Source organism: Labeo rohita, chromosome 6 (assembly GCF_022985175.1).
Source record: "Labeo rohita strain BAU-BD-2019 chromosome 6, IGBB_LRoh.1.0, whole genome shotgun sequence".
Lineage (NCBI taxonomy): Eukaryota > Metazoa > Chordata > Actinopteri > Cypriniformes > Cyprinidae > Labeo > Labeo rohita.
Genome location: NC_066874.1, coordinates 5487042 through 5504229, shown reverse-complemented (window position 1 = coordinate 5504229; position 17188 = coordinate 5487042). Strand labels below are relative to the sequence as shown.

The 17188-nt window shown below is 33.9% G+C and overlaps 2 protein-coding genes across 4 annotated transcripts in view; both read right to left on the bottom strand.

Annotated features, from left to right (window-relative positions):
* rin2b (Ras and Rab interactor 2b) overlaps positions 1 to 8550 on the bottom strand; it is a 28586-nt gene extending 20036 nt beyond the window's left edge. The window contains exons 1-5 of one of the 3 annotated variants that reach the window (XM_051111442.1): positions 8335 to 8549; positions 5462 to 5583; positions 4731 to 4802; positions 925 to 1025; positions 449 to 614 (exon numbers count right to left, since the gene is read on the bottom strand). In XM_051111442.1, coding sequence (XP_050967399.1) covers positions 449 to 614; positions 925 to 1025; positions 4731 to 4790 — 327 coding nt within the window. In that variant the 5' untranslated portion in view covers positions 4791 to 4802; positions 5462 to 5583; positions 8335 to 8549. Of the gene's footprint in view, positions 1 to 448; positions 615 to 924; positions 1026 to 4730; positions 4803 to 5461; positions 5584 to 8334 lie in introns of those variants that run through there. The other 2 variants (XM_051111443.1, XM_051111444.1) reach the window with 2 other exon arrangements.
* A 1434-nt stretch (positions 8551 to 9984) lies between these two features.
* dtd1 (D-aminoacyl-tRNA deacylase 1) lies at positions 9985 to 15529 on the bottom strand. The gene is made up of 6 exons (XM_051111448.1): positions 15395 to 15529; positions 14973 to 15063; positions 13468 to 13703; positions 11915 to 12012; positions 11594 to 11761; positions 9985 to 10295 (listed from the first exon to the last, which is right to left on the bottom strand). The coding sequence occupies exons 1-5, from the start codon at positions 15435 to 15437 to the stop codon at positions 11606 to 11608; spliced, it is 624 nt and encodes a 207-aa protein (XP_050967405.1). The 5' UTR covers positions 15438 to 15529; the 3' UTR covers positions 9985 to 10295; positions 11594 to 11605.
* Positions 15530 to 17188: the final 1659 nt, after the last annotated feature.

Genomic DNA, 17188 nt, shown 5'->3' with positions numbered 1-17188 from the left:
CTCAATTAAAGTCTCTAGTTCAAATTTTCCTGTACCAAACATTTTACTGATTATGAAATTCTGTTGTAAATGCAAATAATTTTTTTAGAATAAATTAATTCTTAACTTTAATCTCTTACATTTTTCCTCTTTATGGAATAATCAATATTCTGTCGTCATTTATTCACCCTTGTGTAGCCACACGGCTGCATGGCTTTCTTTCTTCTGAGGAACATGAAAGAAGAAGTTCAGATGAATGTTCACGCTATTCTTTTTTAGATATCATTAGAATAGTCATATAAATCTATTACAAAATCAGTGGACACCTTTTTTTGTGTTTCACAAAAGTCCAATGGGGTTGGAATGCAACAAGGGTGGGAAAATGATGACAGATGAATAGTTCTATAAACTATTTCTTAAAAAAAATCTGTCTGGTGTGTTTGTGTTCACTCCTTCTAACATCTTTTACCCCAGCTGGTTGCTGCAGTAGGATGCCAGTGGCTTCTTGCTGGTCGATGGTAAGCAGAAGCCAGATGGGGTGTGTGTGTATCAGTTTGTCCAACACACTCACACTTACTCTTGTACCATCAACTGCAGGATACTGCAGACACACAGGGCTCATCTCTCCCTCTATCCTACAGAGAACAAAACAAGGCATGGGTGTAGTGGGCTGTCTTTGTTTTGATAGGAATGTCTTTTATGTCCTTTAAAGGAAGAAATGGCAGTAAAAAAACAGACTAGACACTGGCGCCCTCTACTGTAAAACATAGAGGTTCTTTGTAAATGCAATGCCATAAAACAGATGTGCATGCAATGCATGCATTAAAGGTGCAGATAATAGATTCATTATTTCATTTAAATGCACTGCTATTTTACTGTTATTTGCTTTCTGTACAATGATGGTTTTAACGCATTTTTGATTTGTGTAAAGTAGTGCATACTCACTCTACAAGCATAGAAATGTCTGGATCTCTGTTTTTTTCCTCCGTGGCATGAACCATTTGCTGCTCCAATGCACCCAGTGACAATGCAAATGCATCGACAAGCTGCACAAGTATAGAAAAAGTAAAATCTTACTTGTCCAAGCAGAAAACATTTCAGTGAATTAATAAAGCACCCTTTTTAAACCCACGTTGGCAAGTTCCCCTTTGCTAACAAAGAATCTGAAAAAGACAGAAACTGCCAGGAAACCTGCAGAGAACAGAGAAGGCAAAAACGAAAGCTGGAAACCAAAAAAAACAAGCCGAAAGAGGCTTTTTTGTGACCAAAACAAGAGAAACAGCTTAAGCCTTGCTGGACATCTGTCCATGAGCAGGAAGCAAGTTAGTCACTTTCCTTTGTTCTTAATCTATTTTTCCCGACAGGAAATGGGATTTGTCATGGAAACGCAACCCAACGATCACAGCATTATGCAAGTAATTACTTGTGATTCAGTAGATATGCAAATAAACTCCAATCCAAACAAAAAGCATGTTTAAAATCCGTTTAAGTGCAAGTTATAAACTCATAACTGTGAGTTTATGTTTCGCAATTCTGACTTTTTTCCTGGGAATTCTAAGTCTACACTTTGCAATTGTGCTTTTTTCTTTCCATCATGGAGTAAACATGTTCTTTTAATCCAAACATTACAAAAACGTGTTTAAATTGTGTTTAATTGCAAGTTATAAACTCATAACTGTGAGTTTATGTCTTGCGATTATGACTTTTTTCCTGGGAATTCTAAGTTTACACATTGCAATTTTTTTCATCATGGAGTAAAAAATAAAAAGGTAATTGCTACTTTTTGTCTCACAATTCCAACTTTCTTGCAATTGTGAGTCTCATTCTGAAAAAATCTGAATATATATTTTGCATATTTTAGCACATTTTATTGTCCATCAGGCTATTAAAAAGTAATAGCACATCTCTTTTCAACAAAGTGCATGATTTATTTACTTACGTAACATTTATGTCCATTGCACATATGAACCAGGCCTAATTTGATATGGATTACCAAACCCTCTATATTACATACAGTACATTTACATTTTCTGCATAGAATGAACAACAGTGTAGTTTGTAGATAAAAAAGCAGTGCCTGGCAGGCTCTTAGTGGGATTCTGACCAAAACTACTTTTAAAATGAAGTAATGTTTCCAATATGGCACTATGGTGACTGCACTATGTTGACTCCATGTAAATATTTTGAATCAGTGTGCCAGTTTCCTGTGCTTTTAATGCTGACCTATAATTATAGACTATTTTGGATTAATTTGCAGGCCATTAAATGCAAATAAAAACAGAATCAAAACACAACAGTTCTTTCAGATCTCTATTGTAATTCCTAGCACTAGTGATAAATTCCTGGAGCAAATGTCATAACATACAACATAAACTAGGCAAGATAAAAGATGAGGATGGAACAGACAGAGCAATTGTTTAGACTGAATGATAAAATTATAAAAAGCCCCGGAGAAGAAGAAGAGATGAAGGACTAATTAAGGAGTGAGAGAGAGAGAGAGAAAGAGAGAGAGATACGCTGCAATAAAAAGACACATCCATTGAATGGTCCTGTCTGGGCAGCATGCCCTGCTGCAGTCACACACACACTTTCTGTCCATTGATTTTTACAAGGAACACCAGACAGCCAGTGAATGTACGCAGTGGAACAGAAAATGTTCTGTAGGAGAATGGGGTATTTATACTTATCCAAAAACAGTCCCTGCATGAGTGCATTGGCTAACAAGACTCTGTAGCACCATTTGCGTGTCCTTCTCTTATTAAATTGTTACACAAATGTTTGAGACACAAACTGTTTTAAGCACACAGGCAGCTTAGATTAAAAGAAGATTTACACTACCAGTCAAACGTTTTTGAACAGTAAGATTTTTAATCTTCTCCTCACCAAACCTGCAACTATTTAATCTAAAGTACAGCAAAAACAGTACATTTTAGATTACATTTTTTTTTTTATCATTTAAAATAACTGTTGTCTATTTGAATATATTTTAACATGTAATTTATTCCTGTGATCACATCTAAATTTTCAGCATCATAGTGTCACATGATCCTACAGAAATCATTCTAATATGCTGATTTGCTGTTCAAGAAACATTTTTTATTATCAATATTTAAAACAATTGAGTACATGTTTGTCAGGATTCTTTGATGAATAGAAAGATCCAAAGATCAGCATTTATCTGAAGTAAGCTTTTATAACATTATACACTATGGACCAATTTCGAGTAGACGTCACAGTGACGTCACTTGCAGCTGTGCGCACATAGTGGTTGCAGAAAAACACTGGTAGCAAGTGGAGGTAAACGGGTAAAATCCATGGAATAAGAGAAAACAAAAATTCTCTTATTCCATATAATATCCATCTTATTCCATATAATAATATCTCACCAGAAGTGTGAGATATAAACTCTGAGCGGAGGGGAAAAGAGAGAATGACGAGTTGTTTTCCCTCTGGAGTTGTGGGATATAATCTCTGAATTGCGAAAATAAAGTCAGAATTTTGAAATATAAAATCAAATTTACCTTTTTTATTCTTTTATTCCATGGCTCCACAGAATTGAACCGTGCATAAAAAAAACGTCATCCCTGTTTCGGATCTGTAAGACTATCCCACTATCTAACGTCAGTTTCGTTGAATAACAGTGCTTATCACTGGGTGACAAGCTCCTGTAATATGCAAATAATATTTTGAAAATGACATCTAATCAATATAATCTATACTCTTTTTAAATCTAAGTATTTTGTACCGTATCCTTGTAATTCTCTAGCCGTAAAGGCTATCTCTCCCGGGTTTTCTGCAACCATACTGTGCGCACATCCCGAGTGTTTACAAACAGATAATTGGTCTTGGGTAAAGAAATTATAGAAATTAATACTTTTATTTAGCAAGGATGCTTTAAATTCATCAAAAGCGATGATAAAGACATTTATAATGTTACAAAAGATTTCTATTTCAGATAAATGCTGTTCTTCTGTACATTCTATTCATCAAAGAAACCTGAATAAAATTCTACTCAGCTGTTTTCAAAATAATAATAATAAAAAATGTTTTCTGAGCAGCAAATCAGAATATTAGAATTATCTCTGAAGGATCATGTGACTGGAGTAGTGATGCTAAAAATTCAGCTTTAAAAAAAAAATCACAGGAATAAATTACATTTTAAAATATATTTGTTAATATAAATATATTTAATAATATATTTTTTAAAATATAGTTTTTGTTGTACTTCAAATAAATGCAGGCTTGGTGAGCAGAAGAGACTTTAAAATACATAAAAAATCTTACTGTTCAAAAACTTTTGACTGGTAGTGTATAAATACAAAAACAATAATTTGGAACTAAATATTATGCATGAATTAAAAAAAAACATCCAATGGAAATAACCTTCATTTATTGCCACCTAGAATTCACAACTATGTACATCTATCCATATTACTTTGTCCCACATCATGTATGCTATGAACATGAATGAAGCCTCAAATCATGCAGTTTGTTCAAGAGAAGTGTACTTTTATTCCATTAGATCAGATTTAATAATAGTAATAATATTTTTAAGTAGTTTATAAAAATCCCTAAAGGTCCAGAATAAGCTGACTTGGGAGTGAGTACTTCTTACAAGTTAGGCCAGTAAAAAACTCCTGGTCACAGCCACGAAAAAACACCCAAACATTTTCTTTAAAATATGCAAAAGATTTGTCAGGGTCCTGCTCAATTAAGTGCCGATCTAGAAATGTACAAATAAATCATCCTACCTGAAGAAAACTACCACTTCTGTCCAAGTGGCTGGGTTGCAAAACCGAGTCCATTGCCATGTTGCTCAAATTCTGCAAGTCAAAATAGGCATTAGGATCACTAAATAAAGTGACTCTGATATGAAATATGTTTTTAGTATGACTGATGCATACATTCATAATGTATTTGCCACGCTCTTGTCTCCTTTCACATTCAATCATACTTTGGGCATGTCTGTGGCGTATTATTATGATTACAGATGAAAGATTTTGTCTGTGAGCCTGAGATTAGAGTCTAGAAGCTGTAATCATTTCCTCAAGGAGACAATTACACACTAACGGCGCTGTCTGCCTGACAGTTCTTGAATCTATTAAACAGATATTTTCTAAAGCGATATTTGTTTAATTACTATACACAGCACGGAGAAGTCACACGCACATACAGACAGATGCAAGCATAAGATCTTAAACAGATAATTTCCTCAAAACTGTTTAAAGCACAAATTGCAGAAGTTATTCAAAAGAACATACAGTGAAGTCAGTGGTCAGATCAGTTACACAGCTCAGTTTAAGCTTGTGCAACATTGTGTGGTTAGTATGGGTACCAGATACAGAATGACAGTATAATGAGAGAAATGAAATTATACAAACTCCAGGTCACCTGCAAAATAGTATCAATGAACAGACTGGACTATTAATTACAGCTCTGGGAAGTTATCTTGTTTATGAAAGCTGCGGGTGTTAAATCATACCTCTCGGTTTCTGAATTGCAGTATCAATGGAGCATTGTTGAGTTCTTCACACTATTGATTCTGTCTTTGGGGACAGCCGTAGTCTGAAGTGAAACTAGTTTGTATGTGAGTGTGCAACACAGCTGCAATCAAATAAAGACACATTGGACCAATACATTAAGACTACAAAAAGAGCCAGAGGTTTTTTTTTAAAGGGTGCATAAAATATTCTATGTCACATACATAAGTGGACATTCTCTCAATAAACTTCATGATTTTTAAAAACACTGAAAGAGTTGCCATGTATGCTGCCGGACACAGTACATGCCGGACATATGTACACAGTACATACACTAAAAAAGAAAGACTGTATGTTAATATATAACAGAATTTAAAATGATAAATTATTATAATTTATGTAATCTATAAACATATGTTTAGAAATATTTACGTTTATTACTTTTTTTTGTATATCCTAATGGCTTTGAAACTTGACACAAAGGCCTTGAAAAATAAATAATAATTCACATAACTGATAAATATATTTTTTGGAAATATTCATGTATATATAATTACATTTTAATTTATTGTTATATATACAAATGGCTTTGAGACTTGGCAAAAACGCCTTAAAATAAATAAATAAATAAATAATTTACATAACTCACACACACACACACATAAATATATATATACATAGACATATATATATATATATATATATATGTATGAAGATTTCAGATGCAAAACCAGCTAAAAAAACCGTCTTGGTCAAAAATGAGATAACTGAGTGAATGCTCTCGACACATATCACACGTCCATCAAATACTTTTTCTTCAGACTTGCTAATATACCAGCATCAGCCCAATCAGAAGTACCGGTACTTACATAGAAACCTATACATCTGAGCCTGATAAAAACGCATTTTTAAACGTTTTTAAAGAAAGACGTCAGATGGATTTAGCTGGTTTTGCATCTGAACTCTTCATATATATAATGATAATAGTAATAAAAATATAACAAAAATAAAATACATCCAGTTGAAGTCAAAAGTTTACATACACCTTGCAGAATCTGCAAAATATTAATTATTCAAACGCTCACTGATGCTTCAGAAGAAAAAACAGTGCATTAAGAGCCAGCGGTGTAAACTTTTAAACAAAATGAGGATGTTTACATTTTTCTTATTTTGTCTAAATATCATATTTTTTCATTTAGTACTGCCCTTCAGAAGCTACAGAAGATAGTTACATGTTCCCCAAAAGACAAAACAAGTTAAATTCACCCTGATTTGCAAATTCAAAAAGTTTTCACTACCTAGCTCTTAATTCATACTTTTTTCTTCTGAAGCATCAGTGAGCATTTGAACCTTCTGTAATAACTGCAGTGCCCCTCAGTTGTCCTCAGTGTGAAAAGATAGATCTCAAAATCATACAGTCATTGTTGGAAAAGGTTCAAATACACAAAAATGCTGAAAAACAAATAATTTGTGGGATCTGAAGAGCTTTTCTGAAGAACAGTGGATAGTTTAACTCTTCAGAACAAAGACAAAAAAAAAGTTAGCAACACAGTATTAAGTATCAAGCGTATGTAAACTTTCGAACGGGGTCATTTTTATAAATTCATCTATTATTTTCTCTTGTGGACTATATGTAAACGTATTTTAAGTGAAATATCTTATTCAGGTCAGTACTAAACAAAAAATAACATGCATTTTATATGAAACCTCTTATTTTGTTAAAATTAACATTTTGCAGATTTTGCATGGTGTATGTAAACTTTTGACTTCAACTGTATATACCCCCCCACACACCAACACACAGGAAAAAGGAAGCACATCTTACTCCGTTTCACACACCAGTGACATTTGCACAAAAGGAATCTAAATAAGTTCCCTTATCCATTGTAAGACCATAATTCTTAGTAACACAAACCACAAAAAAGCATGCATACTTCACGAAAACATTTATCAACAGGCAACAAGGTCTAAGGCTAAAAGTCTGTTTTCTGCACAGGAGGGTGAATGCTCTACAGCTCCCTACCCTCTTTCTGTGCACAAACACATTTCTTCCTGTTTGTTCCAGTCACTACAGTGCATGGAAGCAATTTGATGTGATATATGCTCAAAAACTTCCTGGCAAAGATGAACCACATCACTGCACCAGCCCACCAATGCAAAAAAAGTGCATGCTGGCGCCATCAGCGCTGGAGATCCACAAACTAGGACCATGATTACACTTACTGTAACTTTGTGGTGGACCTGGTAAACATTAAAATGCTCAAATGATTTTGAAATAGTTGAATGTAAAGCATTCTTGCAAAGATTACACTACATTGTTTATTTAATGCACTTTATTTTACAATGCCCTCTACATAAATATGATATATAGGCATTACATATGCATATATTCATATGCATGTAAAAAAGTAATATAATCTATCTATCATCTATCTTGCAATGTAGATAGATAGATAGATAGATAGATGCGTGTCTTGTGTTTTGCCCCAGGTAGCTCTGAATAGTTTTACTTTTTTTCTGACAAGTAATTAGCATTATTTATTTCCCTTAATAACACAATTATCATCCGGCACATCCCAAGCTAAATATGGCCAGTAAAAAATAAATATGTTACAATTTGCTACAATTCTCCAACTTTCCGTAATGTTTGACTGTATATCGTTTGCATGTAAACTATAAACACTAGTTTATGAATAAGAAATAAATTAAAGTGTTGACAAACAGGATTATTGCGTAAAAAAACACAGAAAAACAGAACAGCGATTAGAGAAAACAAACAAGCCCAATGGGAACTGAAACAATTTCACTTTTAACGCATTTAATAACTAACTACGCAACACTATTATATAATAAAATGTATATCATATAGGCCTACCTATGAGTGTTCCTCTCCAGCAGACGAAATTGGCTGTAGTTAAAGCGAGTCTCGCCAGCGCATGCTTTTATAATAACTCCAGTCCAGTGATTCTGCTACTATCCGTCAGTTTGACAAACGCGCGTCACCTCAAAAGCGTTGCGGTCACATGATCACATGACTGACGCCGCACGTCATTGTTGGTATAGGGATGTAAATAATTTGATAAGTAATTGATAAATATGGTACATAAATTGTGAGGAAAGTTGAAAAGAATGAAAGGAAGGGGTTAAACTTCTGGCGACTTCCTCAGTTGCTTAATACGCCAACACTGACTGATGATGAAATAGCCTCAGTCTCAGACTGCAACGTTAATGTTCTTAAAATTTGCTAGACATTTTTTTTTTTATTATTTGTAAGAAAAGGAACATAATTAATTAATATAATGAAGAATGACATTAAAGTTTTGTCTTTAGCATGTGTTTATAATGATCTATATTTAAAATATAATTAATTTTTAGGAATGTTATTATTCAGCATTAAAGAAGGGGACAGAAAAAAACCCAAGTCATCTAAAGTATGTAAGAAAAATGACTACTCTATTCAAACTACTCTTACTTCTCATATTTGACAACATCCTCTACGAGTGTAAGATAACCATTATGCTTTTTTTTAAAATTAACTTGGGCAACTACACATCCTTCCTTCACATTTACACTACCGGTCAAAAGTATTTGAACCGTTAAACTTTAAATGTTTTTTAAAGAAGTCTCTTCTGCTTAGCAGGCCTGCATTTATTTGATCCAAAGCACAGCAAAACATTGAAATATTTTTACTATTTAAAATAACTGCTTTCTATATGAATATATTTTGAAATGTAATTTATTCCTGTGATCAAAGCTAAATTTTCAGCATTGTTACGTGTCACATGATCCTTTCATGTAATTAATTAATACTATATTTATAGTATATTAATACTATAATTATAGTAATTCATACTTTTAATTAGCAAGTATGCTTTAAATTGCTCAAAAGTGATGATAAATAAATTTGTTACAAAAGATTTCTACTGCAAGTTCTGTTTTCAACATAATAATAATAATAATAATAATAAAAATAATGTTTTTAAGCAGAAAATTGGAATGATTTATGAAGGATCAAGTGACTGGAATAATGATGATAAAATTCAGCTTTGAAATTCACATGAATAAATTACATTTTGAAATATATTCAAACAGAAAATAATTACTTTAATTAGTAAAAAATATTTTTAAATTATACTGCTTTTGCTGTAATTTGGAGAAAATAAATGCAGGCTTGGTGAGCAGAAGAGACTTCTTTAGAAAACATTAAAAAATCTTTAAAAAAAAAAAAAAAAATTCTGACTGATCCTTAAAGTCCTTTGCAGTAAAGCTGGTTTCCTCACAAAAGCGCCTTTGTCCTTTTGTTGGTTGGTCACACTGTATTGTGGATCATAAACTCAAGTGTGACTTAAATTTCAAATTAGGTCTCTAATGACTGGCACTAGCTCTGTAGTACTAGAAAACATATTTATGAATACTGATTCAGATTTGTATATCTAAACAAGATATTCAAATATGACGGCATTATGTAAAAAACAATACTACTGATCAGCTATGGAATAAGAAATAATAACACAAAATGTTCTGTTCCCTTTTTAATAAAACACATCACAGAGATGTATACATTTAAATAAATTAGATGGCATAGTAAATATTCAGATATTGTGTTTGAAATACCACTGATGTGTGCCTGAGTCTTTTTTCTACTGGTAAATGTGGAGCTGCCACTTGTTCTTGTGTTTATATACAATCAGAAGAAAATCAGACTGGGCACTACATTGGACATTTGATAGGGACAGAAATAAGACAGAGAGTCAGTGGTATGAGCTGTACTGAGAGACGTCCCTGAAGACAGCAGCATTCCACTGGAAGATGGAGTGATCTGCAAGTTGCAGAAACCTTAAAAAAAACAACAAAGAAATACAATAAGCAGTCTGTGCTATTTGGTGTCAGTCTCCAAAGAATAGCCCCTGAGGCTTGATTCAATTCAATGATAACAAAAAACATCTTAAATAAATGTACAGTTGAAGTCAAACGATTACATACACCTTGCAGAATCTAAAACATGTTATGAGGGTTCATATACAATTTTGTCTTCTGGGAAACATGCAAGTATCTTCTGTAGCTTCTGAAGTATAGTACTAAATGAAAATAAATATGATATTTTGGCAAAATAAGAAAAATGCACTCATCTTCACTTCAATGTTCAAATGTTTTCACCCTCAGCTCTTAATGCATCCTGTTTCCTTCAGAGCCCCTTAGTTGTCCTCAGTGTGAAAAGATGGATCTCAAAATCATACAGTCATTATTGGAAAAGGTTCAAATACACAAAAATGCTGAAAGACAAAGAATTTGCGGGACCTGAGGGTTTTTTTTTTGAAGAACAGCAGACAGTTTAACCGTTCAGGACAAACAAGGGACTCATGAACACTGTCACTAAACAAAAAAAAACACAGCTGTGGATCATTCAGGTAACAACACAGTATTAAGAATCAAGTGTATGTAAACTTCTGAACGGGGTAATTTTTTTTTTTACTGAACTATTATTTTCTCTTGTGGACTATATTTGACCCTGGACCACAAAACCAGTCATAAGGGTCAATTTTTTGAAAATGAGATTTATACAACTTCTGAAAGCTGAATAAATAAGCTTTCCATTGATGTATGGTTTGTTAAGACAGGACAATATTTGTTCAAGATATAACTATTTGAAAATCTGCAAGCTGAGGGTCCAAAAGAAAAAAAAAAAAAAATGGCCTCAAATTGGCCAAATGAAGTTCTTAGCAATTATTATTAATCAAAAATTAGGTTTTGATACATTTACGGTAAGAAAGTTACAAAATATCTTCATGGAACATGACCTTTACTTAATATCCTAATGATTCTGGCATAAAAGAAAAATCGATAATTTTGACCCACACAGTGTATTTTGGCTATCGCTATAAATACACCCATGCGACTTACTGGTTTTGTGGTCCAGGGTCACATATGTGAACATCTTTTATGTGAAATATCTTATTCAGGTCAGTACTAAATAAAAAAATAACATGCATTTTGTATGATCCCTCTCTTTTTGGTAAAAAAATCAACATTTTGCAGATTCTGCAAGGTGTATGTAAACTTTTGACTTCAACTATATCAACAGCTGAATTATGATAAATATTAGACTAGAGATATGACTCTGGCTGTAAGTGTACCTGTGAGGTACTCTATGGTTCCCGTTCAGAGGACACGTCTCCCTCTGCTCCGCTGCTGGCGTTGGGGTCCGCTTTCGAACGCTGCATGGCCTTCTCTCTGCTGGACTCGGAGGGGCCTTTTGGCCTTGTTTTTTCTTTCCGCTGCTGTTGCTTCTCTTGTTTGGACAGCTGAAGTATGAAAAAAAAGAAGAGAGGCAAACTGGTTTGTGGGTTATACAGTCCCAAAACAATTCATGCAGCAATCAGAACTAAAGAATTTCAGTTTCTGTAGAAGATCATATTATTAAGGCATGTATTTCATTGCAAATCAAAGCTGGATACCTGTTTTGGGTCTGTGGGGGCAGCAGGAGACTCCAACTGAATGGTCACAGGTCCATCATTTTGAATGTGTACCTGCATTTTTGCACCAAACTTCCCATCTACAACATAATACAAGCTGTGTGAGTTAAAACCAACACTATAGCCTGGTGAAAATATATATATGTGACCCTCGACCACAAAACCAGTCATGAGTCGCAGGGGTATTATTGTAGCAATAGCCAACAATACACTGTTTCAAAAATCATTAAGATATTAAGTAAAGATCATGTTCCAAGATGATATTTTGTAAATTTTCTTTCGTAAATGTATCAAAACTTAATTTTTGATTAGTAATATGCATTGCTAAGAACTTCATTTGGACAACTATAAAGGTGATTTTCTCAATATTGTGATTTTTCTCTTTCAGATTCCAGACTTTCCAATAGTTGTATCTCGGCCAAATATTTCAGTTGCTGTTTATGAAGGGTGAGAAAATTCTCAGATTTCATCAAAAATATCTTAATTTGTGTTCCGAAGATGAAGCCTTGCGGGTTTGGAATGACATGCAGGTGAGTAATTAATGACACATACACCTTTAATTCACAAAAAAAAAAAAAAAAAAAAAACATTGGAAACATGTCTCCTTTTGTGTTCTACAGGTTTGGAACAACATGCATTAAACATCCATTTAATGCAGCAAATACCTTAAAGGGGTCATCGGATGCTAAGTGCACAAATGCTATGTACAAATCTACCTTATAATGATAAAAATCCATGCAGTGGTTTTTAATTAATCTGTAAAAATAAAATCCCCTTTTTCAAATCGAGCCTTTCTCAGATGCCTGTTGTTGTGGCGTCACACCGACAGAGGCCGCTCCCACGATAGTTGATTGACATGAGCGTCTTACCTCAGACCCGCCCTAAATCAGCTGTAACAGTCCGACCTCCATTGTTTCGATGCCGGAGCAGGGATGTAAGTTAGACAAGAATATCTCCGACTGAGTGATTGAGGTGTTGTGTTGCTGGATGTAATAATGAACAGAGTGGTCGTCATTTACACCCGACATCTGAGCCGCTGAAGATGCAGTAGATTACGTTTGTTTGTGAAGGGAATGTGCCTCCTGATATCCGTCTATGTTCACGCAAATCGTTCGTGATCCAGCTTCACTTACAGCAGAAGTGAGTATAAGGGTTTTTTAATGAATCTTTGCGATCACCTTTCCTAATAATGTGCTAGTTAGCAATTTTAGTGGCTAAATGCAGCTAAAGTAAACAGGCTCATCACTCCACAGAGAGAAGAGAGGGGCGGGGCGAGCAGAGCTCATTTGCATTTAAAGGAACAATCCCTCAGAATGGGATGATTTTTGCAGAGCTCATTTTGACAAGGTAAAAAGGGTGTTGTTTTACAAAACCATTGAGAATTTTTAACCAAAGTATATTATATTAAATTAAATTACTTTTCATTAAGACCCTAAAGAATCATATCAACTTGGACATCCGATGACCCCTTTAAGTGACGAGCAAATCCTAATCAGAAGAATAAAATCTTCAACAGTCGGCTGGTCTGCCCTCACCTTTGATGAGATGTGGTTTATATGTTTCCCTCATTTGCTCTAGCATGTTGTTGTAGAAGGGCTGGGACAGTTCAGCTGGCATGGCAGAGTGGTAATCAGGCTTATTTCCCTTGAGGATACACTGCAGAGTGAACTGACTCACACACAACACCTCCAGCTCATTGTCCATCACGCTGCGGCTCCAGGCGCGGCCGTTCTCATCCTCAAACAGACGCAAGTTAAGAATCTTCCGTACCCTGAGAAACAACACCACACAGATCAGACATACAACTTGATATGGCCACTGTAAGCATGCACATTCTTCAAAATATCTTATTTAGTGTTCCATTAAATAAGGAAATACAATAAAAAAACAGGAGAAAATTGAAAGAGTCCTTTTTATGTAAAAGAAATCTAATCAGCATATCAGAATGATTTCCGAAGGATCATGTGACACTGAAGACTTGAGTACTGATGCTGAAAATTCAGCTTCGCCATCACAAATAATTTACATTTTAAAATACATTTAATGTTATTTTAAATTGTATTAATAGTTCCTATTAAATTTTTGATCAAATAAATGTAGCTTTGATGAGCATAAGAGACTTCTTAGACAAATACTCAGAAGTACTTTCTTTCAGACTTTCAAATCTTGATTTTTTTCTCTTTTGAACTTACACTACCAGTCAAAAGTTTCTGAACAGTAAGATTTTTAATGTTTTCTGAAGAAGTCTCTGCTCACCAAGCTTGCATTTATTTGAAGTACAGCAAGAACAGTAAAATAAAAAAAATGAAAACTTATTTAAAATAATGTTTTCTAGTTGAATACATTTTAAAATGTAATTTATTTCTGTGATTTCAAAGCTGAAATTTTAGCATCATTACTGCAGTCACATGATCCATCAGAAATCATTCTAATATTGATTTGCTGCTAAAATAAAAAAACTTTTGATAAAAGTACTAATTTATATATAGACCATTTTGCTAGATGTCAACAACACTGGTCCAGAAGCGCTTCCTGTTTTTTTTTTTTTTTTTAATTCACATATACAAATACATCTTAAAGGTGCTAATGTAACATTTTCATCCAGTCAAATGTTATGTTGGTTGTATTTTTTGTGATGTTTGTGTAAAGTAAAAAAAAAAAAGAAACAGGAAGTGTATCGGGACCAGTATGTTTACATCTAGTGAAATGGTCTATATAAAATATATAAAACACACACACACACACACACACACACATATTTTTACATTTTAAAATAGAACACAGTTATTTTAAATAGTACAAATATTTAAAATGTTATTGCTATTGCTGTACTACAAATAAAATAAATGCAGGCTTGATGAGCAGAAGAGACTTTGAAAAAAAAAAATCTTACTGTTCAAAAACTTTTGACTGGGAGTGTACATGCAGATCAAATTGCACTCCCTTCAGAATATTCACATTCAAATAATTAATAATAATAAATATTACATATGAACTCTGCCAAAACTGCCAAAACTTTTGGCAAGCCATCAGCACTTACATGTAGTCAACATCCTTCTGTGTGTCCTCTACTGAGATGCCAAGTAAGACGCAGAGTCCTCTGCCTATGGAACTGATCTGCTCCTCCCCAACTGTTTCAGAAAGTGCATGAATGACGTCACCGTACAGTAAAGTGAGCGTAACATGAGCTGCGTACGTAACATGATACTTAGTGCTGATCTCAACAGTTAGATCTAATGCATAGTCTTAAACATCTGTACATATTTTAAAACGCACATTTCAAATGTGGTTAATAAGTCAGTAATGTGAAGGTGTTAAACCATGGAGCGCGCATGGCAGCAGTGCATAAAGCCTGTATGCCGCTTTCACTATCATTTTAACAAATTAACCGACAGTATTACAAAGAGTGTCCAGCTGACAACAACATTCACTGTGAAATGAGGAGCTTAGTTTGTGCCATACCTGTTACGCTTGCCTTTGTTACTCTTTGAATGATCGCCTTCATTGTTTTGGTCTCCAGTCATGTGTAGTACTCAACCACTTTGATCTTCCGGGTTTTACGAAGCTCCGCCCCTCTGAGCGGCAGCGCGCACTGACGCTTCCGCCCTCTTGTGAATGAAATGCGCAATGCCGTGAATAATTTCAGATGTTTAGGTAAAATAAAGCATTTTTTTTTTTTAATTTATGATTTTTAATTCCCTTGAAATATATTCCATGACTCTAAGTAGTTTAACTGGATACTGAAAAAGCATTCAAAGTTTGTATTAAATTTAAGTTTATAATTTTAAGGACCTTACTAAAGTAGAAATAGTATGTGTGGGTGCAGTCAAGCATTTGACTGGTAGTGTAATTCACAGCTATGTTAAAACTACAACACCACCCTATCTATAAGCCTGTTCTGGCTCTTTGCTAGTCAAACAAAATTCCAATAATAATGCATAAACATAAAAAAATAATTTTAATAAACACAACAACAGAAGTTTAGAGTTTTCCCATATGTTGTATTTTCCATTTTCTATACCTTTCCCCCACAAAAATTGTATTCTTTTATTTTTTAAATAAAAGAATAGTATTTAGGGTGGTATAGTTACAAATAATTTATTACAAACACACAGCTTTTCATTTTACATGACATTAATTGATGGACGGAGTCGTTTGGATTAATTGTGGATTATTGTGATGTTTTTATCAGCTGTTTGGACTCTCATTCTGATGGCACCCATTCACTGCAGATGATCCATTGGAGAGCAAGTGATGTAATGCTAAATTTGCAGTGAAGAAACAAAATCATCTACATCTTGGATGTCCTTAAGGCAAGTAAACCTTTCAGCACATGTTCTTTTTTGGGTGAACACAATATTCCCTTTTAAACATGTTTCTCAACTCAAAAGACAATTATCAAAATATTTCATTTGTTGCCAGGCAGCTTAATTGCCTTATTTAGACTGCAGTTGAGTTCAGTGTCCCATCACATTCATTTCGCTTTGCAATTTTATTTTAAAATACCACAGTCAGCTCATTTCTCTTCTTCTTGTTTTTGATTCTCTGAAGAACTTCCATATGTAGATTTGAAGAAGTTTAAAAGCATTGTGGTATATGGCACAGAATCCTCCTTGTAGATTACTGTGGTTCGAGTGTGTTTCGTTTCATATATCTTCACATTAGGTTTGTTCTCTTCTTCGACGACCTTTTTTTCAACTAAAAACAAAACAAAACAGTACATTATATGCAACAACACATTACATGCAGTTTTGATGACACAACATTGTCATTTATTTGTTTGTTTTTTCCACACAGTGTTTTTTTTAAGATGCTAGGATTATTTTAAGTCAAAATGTTTGTACATTAATTAAACACTTTTGATGCAAATGCCGGCTGAACATATATTAATAACCTTTTTCGTCTCCGAGCGTGTATTTGTAATATGCGTAACCAAGCATGGTCCAAACTCCAACAGCATAGACCAGTGACGCATTCCGATTCCATTTGGTAGGATCAATCTTCATATCTGCAATATAATGTCAAAAATGTAGGATATTAAGTTAGGAAGATGGCACTGTCCACAAGGACGCTACTCGTGTTGACACTTCCTTCTTCTTCCTTTTTAACAGGATCCAGCTTGGCACATTACCGCCACCTTCTGTTCCGGAGGGTGGGTTCAAACAGTAGGTTCACAATCTAATTCTATACAATGAGAATAGTTCATTCAAATAAATTCAAATATTAAAAAATAATAATTATTATTATTCAGATGAA

Bases quoted from the DNA above. Each gene is read 5' to 3' on its own strand.
- dtd1 (XM_051111448.1), bottom strand. From the start codon at position 15,437: ATGAAGGCGATCATTCAAAGAGTAACAAAGGCAAGCGTAACAG. The intron at 15,064-15,394 runs GTATGGCACAAA...TTTCTGAAACAG, and splicing joins AACAAAGGCAAGCGTAACAG to TTGGGGAGGAGCAGATCAGT. The intron at 13,704-14,972 runs GTAAGTGCTGAT...GTTGTTTCTCAG, and splicing joins CAGAAGGATGTTGACTACAT to GGTACGGAAGATTCTTAACT.